The sequence below is a fragment of the Marmota marmota genome, unplaced genomic scaffold, assembly GCF_001458135.2.
Source record: "Marmota marmota marmota unplaced genomic scaffold, marMar, whole genome shotgun sequence".
Taxonomy (NCBI): Eukaryota; Metazoa; Chordata; class Mammalia; order Rodentia; family Sciuridae; genus Marmota; species Marmota marmota.
The window spans coordinates 4751471-4760826 of NW_025999977.1; the positions used below are offsets into that span (position 1 = coordinate 4751471).

The following is a 9356-nucleotide window of genomic DNA, read 5'->3' on the forward strand; positions in this document are numbered from 1 at the left end:
CCTTTTTTTTTTTTTTTTTTTTTTTTTTTTTTTTTTTTTTTTTTTTTTTTTTTTTTTTAATTTTTTTTATTGTGGGTTGTTCAAAACATTACAAATTTCTTGACATATCATATTCCACACTTTGATTCAAGTGGGTTATGAACTCCCCCCCTCACCCCATACACAGATAGCAGAATCACATCAGTTTCAAATTTTTTAAAATTATGTACTCAGGTTAAGATAGGGTAAATTCAGCTCTATTCAAACATTTTCCCAGTATGAGAATTAAAAAGATACTTTTCAGTCTAGAAGACACTGACAAATTTTTAGACATATATAACCTACTCAAATTGAAAAGGAAGATATAGAAACCCTAAACAAATCAATATTGATTAATGAAATTAAAACAGCAATTAAAAGTCTTCCACCAAATAAAAGTCCAGAACCAGATGAATTCTCAGCTGACTTCTAACAGATCTTTAAAGAAGAACTAACATTAATCTTTCTCAAATTAATCCATGAAATTGAAAAGGAGGAAATACTCCCAAACATATTCTATGAATCCAGTATAATCCTGATGTCAAAATCAGACAAAAGTCACATCAAGGAAAGAAAACTACAGACCAATACTCCTGATGACCACAGATGCAAAAAATTCTTTTTTTTTATTAGTTGCTCAAGACAATACAATTGATCTTGACATATCATACATTTGATTCAAATGGGGTGTGAATTCTTATTTTTCCACGTGTACAGATTTCAGGATAACATTGGTTATACAGCCACATTTATACATACAGAAATACTCGTATCTGTTGTATTCTGCTGCCCTTCCTACCCCCCCTCCCCTCCGGTCCCCTCCCATCACCTCTCTCTAAAAATTCTTAATATTAACAAACCACACTCAAAAACACATGGAGAAGATAATATACCTATATATATGATTCCTAGTATTTAGTGTAATACCTACAACATAGTAGTACTTAATTAATATTATTTAATGCAGAATAAGTGCTGTAGTAAGAACTATATATGACATTTCCAGGAATTGGGGACATTATGGATTTTTTTTTAACTGTGTTGTTTTCCAGTCCCCAATTTCTAACATCCTTGTAATGAACTGCCCTGCTTAAAGTTTTTTGTTGTTAATAAAGCTCACTAAGGGAAGGAATATAGGAAATATAGAATGATCAAATAGGTTTCATCCTAGGGATGCAAGGTTGGTTCAACATATGCAAATAAATAAATGTAACTCACCACTTAAATAAAATTGAGGACAAGAAACATATGATTATCTCAATAGACGCAGAAAAGGCCCTTGATAAAAATCCAGGCTTCATTCATGTTAAAAACACTAAAGAAACTAGGGATAAAAGAAACTTACCTCAGCATTATGAAGGTTATACATGACAAACTCAAAGTCAACATTATAGTGAACACAGAAAAACTGAAAGCTTTCCTTTAAAATCAGGAACAAGACAAAGATGTCCATTCCCACCACTTCTACTCTATTTAGCTCTTTAAACTCTAGCCGAAGCAACCAAGCAAGAGAAGTAAATTAAAGGGATACAAACAGGAAAAGAAGAATTCAAAATATCTGTTTGCTGATGACTTGATCTCATATATATAGAAGACCCAAAACCTCTACCAGAAGACTTCTAAATCTGATAAATGAGTTCAGCAAAGTAGCAGAATACAAGATCAACACTTATAAATCAATAGTTTTCCTATATTCCAATATTTGATTCCACTGAGAAAGAAACTAGGGAAACCACTCCATTCAGAATAACTTCAAAAAAATAAAATAAAATACTTGGGAATTAATCTAACCAAGCAGGTGAAACATCTCCATAATGAAAATCATAGAACATAGAAGAAGGAAATTGAAGACAGCTTAGAAGATGCAAAGAAATCCCATGTTCTTGGATAGGCAGAATTAATGTTATAAAAATGGCCATTCTAATAAAAGCAATTGATTTAATGTAATCCCATCAAAATACAATGACATTCTTCACAGAACTAGAAAAAAAAAGTACTAAAATTCATTTGGAATAATAAGATCCATAATAGCCAAAGCAGTCCTCAGCAAGAAGAGCCATGCAGGAGGCATCACAATACCTGACCTTGAATTATACTACAGAACTACAGGAAAAAAACAAACATGATATTGGATCAAAATAGATATGAAAACCAATGGAACAGAATAGAAGATGCAGAGACAAACCCACATATTTACAGCCACCTGATACTTGACAAAGGTGCCAAAAATATATGTTGCAGAAAAGAACCTTCTTAACAAATGGTGCTGGGAAAACTGGATATCAATATGTAGAAGAAGAAATTAGATCATTATCTCTCACCCTGAACAAAAATTAAAATGGATCAAAGTCTTAGAAATTGGACCCAAACTTTGCAACTGCTAGAATAAAACATAGGGTCAACATTTCACCACACTGGTGTGTGAAGTGACTTCCTTAACAAGTCCCGTAAGGCTCAAGAAAAAAAAAAAAAAGAATCAATAAGTGGGATGCCATCAAATTAAAAAGATTCTACACAGCAAAAGTAATGACTAAGAGTTTAAGAGACTCTACAGAAAGAGCTTTACCAGCTGGTCCTCCGACCAGGGATTAATATCCAGAATATATAAAGAACTCAAAAAATTCAATGCCAAAAAAAACAAATAACCCAATCAATAAATGGTCAAAAAAACTAACAGACATTTCTCAAAAGATGAAACACAAATGGCCAACAAATATATGAAAAAATGTTCGACATCTTTAGCAATTAGGGAAATGCAAATCTAAATGACAATTATCAAGACTATAAATTTTAATAAATGCTGGTAAGAATGTGCGTAACGGTTCACTCATACATTGTTGGTAGAACTACAAATTAGTACAACTACTCTGGATAGCAGTATGGAGATTTCTTTAAAAACTAGGAATGGAACCACCATATGACTATCCTTCTTAATGGTTTTTATCCCAAAGATCTAATATCATCATACTACTGTGATACATATACTTCAATGTTTATAGCAGTACAATTCATATTAGCCAAATTAAAGAATCAGAACAGATGTCCATCAATAGATGCATGGATTAAGAAAATGTGATACACACACACACACACACACACACAATCAAGTTTTAGTCAGCCATAAAGAATGTCATTATAGCATTTGCCAGTAGATGGAAAGAAATGAAGAGCATGATACTAAGTGAAATAAGCCAGATTCAGAAAATCAAGGATTGGATATTTTCTCTCATATTCGAAGTGAGGGCAAGATAAGGGAAGGTGGGAGGGTTGAGTATCATAAAGATATAGATAAAATCAGTGGGGTAGAAGGAGGATCAAGAGGGAGGGAGGACAGATGGAAAAAGGGAGAAAATGAGGAATTAATTTAACAAAGTCACATCATATGCATATATAAACATATCACAGGGAATTTCACCTTTATGTATATGTAGAAAGCACCAATAAAAAATAAATAAGGGAAAGGAAGATCAATAGAGTAGAAGAAGGAGAATGAGGAGAGGGAAGAGAGGAGGGAAAGGTAGAGAACAGGTACTGAAATAAGGTAAATCAAATTCCATGCATATATGATTTTGTCACAATGTACCCCCAATACTATATATAGCTACAATGCTCTAAATTAAAAAAAAAAGATACTTTTCAAATTTAGAAACAGTTCAATACAAGAATAAAAGAAAGTAACACTTGTGTAAAAAGAAATACCTAGTGAAACAACAAGCAGTTGTACATAAAAGATGAAAATACAAACTGGTTTTAAAATATAAATTAATTAAATTCCATAATAATGATTTTATCATCACACACCTCATCCAAAATAAATGGACCCTCATACAAATAATACTTCATTCTCCTACACAACAGATTCTACAAATGAAAGAGAATAATCACATAATATACTCTCAGAATTGCTGACCCTGCAAATCATTGGGGCTTAAACTATAAAGTAAATAATTAAAATTAGAGCCCTCAATAGAGAATTCCAAATAAAAATTATTTTTAAAATCTCAGGGGACTAGGGATGTAGTTCAAAGGAGGAGCATTTGCCTAGCACGAGAAAGGCCTTAAATTCAAGACCCAGCAAAAAAAAAAAAAAAAAACAAACAACAAAAAAAAAACTTGAGGTTGAATAAGTTCAAAGTTTTAGAAATATCCAACTCTATATAAAGTATAGAAATTTCTTAAAATATAACCCTGTGACACTATACAACTCCTACCCCAAAAAACCAACCATTACATAGTTACAGGCTTTCTTATACAATCTTATTTGAAATATGCAGTTATGAACAAGAGCATAATATATAAATGAACTGGCAGTCACTTTTTCATTAAATTCTAACCATACAAATGTAGGTTTGTCCTATGAGAAAAATCATAGTTTAACAATTTAGATCTTAATCTCCCAAGGATCTTCTGGCAATTAGAAGGACATATTCTGACATTAATTCCCTATTTCCATAACCTCAGAAAATAAATATTTCTAATCAGGCACTGAAAGGGTGAGAGACAAAATAATAAAATAAATAATGAATGACATATTTACCGGTTTGATTCGAAGCTGACCACCCACTACCTCAAGAATGGCATGTCTTCTGGATACTCTCTTGTCAGTTATCTACAGGAGAAAAAATTAAAAGTCCAAATACAGCTACATGCTTCAGAAAACACAAAACAATTAAGCAATTAAAACCCTTGGCAATGCTTCTGAAATCAGTAGGCTAGCTTGGAAATATATCATTCACCAAACAACTTTAAATTGAAATGATTATCCTCATTTAACAGATAACAAAACAACTCAGAAATTAAGAGACCTGCCCAAAGACACGGAAGAGTAAATGATGGAGACTAAGATCAGCTTGGAATCTAAAAGATCCCAGAACTTTACATGATAGTTCTGTTCATGATGGTCACCTAGTAGGGAATCTTACCAACAAAATTAATAAAATGAGAACAAAATGTATATAATATGTACTCATTAGGAATCATTTCAAATACAACAAATATATATTATGTTATAATGACAAAAATTTTAAGGGGCAGTTTAGTAAATGGTATAACTAAAGGCTATGGGGTCAGAGGAATATACAGATTAGGCAGACCTGTATTTAAGATCTGGGGCCATCATAGTAGTTAAGAAAACAGGTAGGCAATAGTGAGACTAGTAAAATCCAAGTATTTACAGTGAAGAAGAAATTAACATCTTCATTTTTAAAAAAAAAAAAGCATAATTATATATTTATATTTATATCTAAACAGGAAATATATATATATATTTCCTGTTTAGATCCAATAATGTTCTAAATGTGCTTACAATCACTTCTGCATACTCAAGTTCAAATATTGTTTGAACTTTAAATGCTAAAAATGATAATCATTCCCACTTCACTGTAAACTCAATAATTAAGACTACTCTTTTTATTATTTGAGATTGATACATAATTAAAACATTTTAAACCCCAACTTCACTTAACACCATAATTATCTCGCTCATCTCTTAGTTACCTTACTATCTAGCACTGTAACTCTGGCATTATCCACAGCAGGACCAAAATTACCTTTAAAAGCAGACTATTACAACAATGCATAATTACAATTAAATCCATTATCTCTGTAAGACCTTGCAAAATGTGAAAATGCCAGGAATTAGTACTCATTTTTTCAAAACCAGATAGCAATTCCATACTTAAGGCTATGATGTTATACAAGTATTAATGAAGTATCATAACAGAATGAGTATCACATAATGAATTTTCCACAAAACCAAAGTTAATTTTTAAAATACTTTCTACAATAAAATTTATTAAAGATAGCCCATTTAAAATATATGTAGTATTAGCCCCAATGGCTATTTCAGAGAAGTAGATATAAACTAATAGTCTATATTAACTTTCAAATAAAAAAGGACATAAATTAAAAGATTCCTTGATCTCATCATATCCAATGCATTACTATGCCAAAAATAATAGCAATTATTTATCAAGACCAAGACACTATTCTATACTTATCATGTATCATCTTTTTTGGTGTTCACAAAAATTATGGAGAAGGTATTATTGTCTTCATTGTATAGGTGAGAAAATGGAAAGGCAGAGATATTAAGCAACTACTCACCCTCAATATCATTACATAAAACTATTTATATCCTCAATATCATTACATAAAATAAAATCTCATTTTTAAAAACAATTTACATAGTTTATTGTCTAAACTGGAACATAGTAAAGAACTGGAAATAAGGGGATAATGGCTACTTAATCACCAAATAGATATACTGGTAAGATGCAGGCTCTAAATAAAGCTCCAAGAGAACTTCAGGCTTCCATTTGATTCTGCTTATTCTAATATCATACCCAAAGATGTCATCCAAATTCCTAATTCCCTTTTCATGTCATATAATAAAATAAAGCTTAGGAGTCAGAGCATTGACAATGGAGAATAATGTCTGATGTTGGTCTGCAAGTGAAAAGAGAAAGAATATTAAAAAGCAAAGAAATCCAAGGACTCAAAAAGAATATACTAGGCCGGGCACAGTGGCATATGCGTGTAACCCCAGCGCTCAGGAGGTGGAAACAGGAGAATCAAGAGCTCAAAGCCAGTATTAGCAATTTAGCAAGGTGCTAAGCAACTCAGTGAGATCCTGTCTCTAATAAAATACAAAATAGGGCTAGGAATGTGGCTCAGTGGTTAAGCACCCCTGAGTTCAATCCCTGGTACCCCCCCACCAAAAAAAAAAAGAGTACACTGCCTAGAGGCCACTTAGGGTAGGAACAAATGTCATTACAAACTTCAAAATACACTGACAGTATACCCAAGTTTACTTACTGATTAACCAAAAAATCACCACACTTAAAAATTTCAGCTGAAAACCAAACATGTCATATTTTAGGAAGGCATAAAAATAGTTGAAATTGAGGCATTTTAGCTCCTGTAGAATAAGTATAGACACCTAAACTCTAATCATACCACACACCATCCAAGAAGTAAAAAAAAAAAAAAAAAAATCAACAAATAGAGCAAATGATACTATTGTATTCCATATCTAAAGCATAACTGGGAAATCCTTTAATTTACATCTAAGAGGGGAAAAGAAATATTAAATCTAGATCAGGCTATAGATCTTATGATGTAGCAGAAAAAATCAGGTGGCAACTGGGAGGAAGAATGAGATAAGGAAGTGGAGAACTAGGGATCCAGGAACAGAGATAATATCTCTCCCAGAAAAAGTAAGTCACATCTCAAGTGGGGAATACTGAAAACACATCTCAAACCTAGTATTTCAGAGGCCCAGCTACTGGGGAACCCCAAAAAAGAAGGTGGAATATGTTGAACCAGATATAGCAAACTCAGAAAGAGAAACATCTCAGGAAGAAGGGGGGACTCCTGGAAGAAAGAATACATCCAATTACACAGATCTTGACTTTTAATACCATTCCCCCACTTAGAGAAACCAGAACTCTTTGGCAAAATGATTGATTCCATAACTGGGTGTAGAGGACCACAAACAAGTTAAGATGATGTTAATTAAGTTAAGCTGTGTATAATTATTAAGATGAAGTAACACCAGCGAGCCATTAAGATGATAGAGATTCCTTAATGACTGACTGCTGTATCTAATGATGTTAAGCTGTGTATAATTATTAAGATGATGAGGATTGCTGTAACTGGATGATGCTAAATTGAAACAAGCTGTGTATTCAGTGATGTATATATACCCCTGCAGTCCTACAATAAACGGCTCCCACTCCTGCTGTATCAATCTTCACAAGTTGCTCATCACCCCCCCCCCCCCCCGGTTAGTTTGCTGCAGCCAGACTGCGGCATCTGGGGAAAGAAGAAAGTATAATATGGACCTTGAGCACATGTCAACAGGACAGACACAGCAGTGTGAAAAGACTCTCACTGAACAAATTTGGAACAATTTAGCCATCAAAATGACTAATGATAGTAATAGATTATGACACATTAACAAACTGAAGAAATGGCATGGGACAGGGAAGTAAAGCTTTGTCTTTATAAAAGAATGTCAGATAAAGTAGAAGAAATCATAGAACACAAAAATCACTATATGTTAACTACCAGTCTCAGGTCATCATCCTACAAACTGCTTACAAAAGAAACGGTATCTTTACTGTAACATCTGACAGAAACCACCAGACCTAAGTGGTTACACTTATTACATCACTGATCTGTGAAGTAAAGGACCATATAAGGAGTGAATCAGAGAGAAAATATAGAAAGTAAAAGATCACTTCAATAAAGAGATAGATTTTGAAAGAAAAACCAAGAAGAAATCCTAAAAAGGGAGGAATCAGTAACTAAATTTAAAATTCAGTTGAAAGCATCAACAGACTAGATCACCTGAAGACTGAGTTTTAGGCAATAAAAACAAAGTATATAATCCTGAAAACAAAGTTGACCATGGACAAAAGATGTTAAGAGACCATGAACAGAACTTCCAAGAAATATGGGATAACTTAAAAAGCACAAATTTAAGATTTATTAGAGGCAGGTGCAGTGATGCACACCTGTAATCCCAGCAGCTCAGGAGGCTGAGGTAGGAGGATCATGAGTTCAAACCAGCCCCAGCAACTTAGTGAGGCCCTAAGCAATTCAGTGAGACCATATCTCTAAATAAAATATTCAAAAGAGCTGGGGATGTGGCTCAGTGGCTAAATGTCTCTGGGTTTAATCCCCAGTACCAAACAAACAAAAGAAGATTTATTGGAATCGATGACGGCTCAGAGATACAAACAAAAGGACTGCACAATCTATTCAATGAAATAGTATCAGAAAATTTCCCAAACCTAAGAACAAAATGGAAAATAAAATACAGGAGGCTTACAGGACCCCAAATATACAAAATGACAACAGATCCACACCAAGACTAATTATTTTAAAAATGCGTAACATTCAGAATAAGGATAGAATTTAAAGACTGCCTTAAAAAACAACAGATAAAATATAGAGGGAAACCAATCCAGATGTCAGCTGATCTCTCAACCCAGACCCTCAAAGCTATTAAGTCTTGGAATAATATATACAAGCTCAGAAAGAAAATGGATGCCAGCCAAGTATACTATACTCAAGCAATATTAAGCTTCAGAATTGATAATGAAATAAAAACCTTCCATGATAAACAAAAGTTAAAAGAATTCAGAACTAAAAAATCTGCACTACAAAACAGACTCAATAAGATACTTCATGAAGAAGAAACAAAAAATAAAAGTGAAAACGAGCAAAGAGAAGAACTACCCTACAAGACTAATCAATCAAAGGAAAAACTAATTCAAATTAAAAACTAGAAATAAATCAAAATGACAAGGAATAAAAATTGTTATGGGGGG

At 32.9% G+C, this 9356-nt stretch overlaps 1 protein-coding gene across 2 annotated transcripts in view; it reads right to left on the bottom strand.

Annotated features, from left to right (window-relative positions):
• Aplf (aprataxin and PNKP like factor) overlaps positions 1–9356 on the bottom strand; it is a 109769-nt gene that overhangs the window by 87499 nt on the left and 12914 nt on the right. The window contains exon 2 of one of the 2 annotated variants that reach the window (XM_015479578.2): positions 4556–4627. The exons of the other annotated variant lie outside the window; for it this stretch is intronic. Coding sequence (XP_015335064.1) covers positions 4556–4627 — 72 coding nt within the window. The remainder of the gene's footprint in view (positions 1–4555; positions 4628–9356) is intronic. 2 annotated transcript variants of the gene reach the window in all.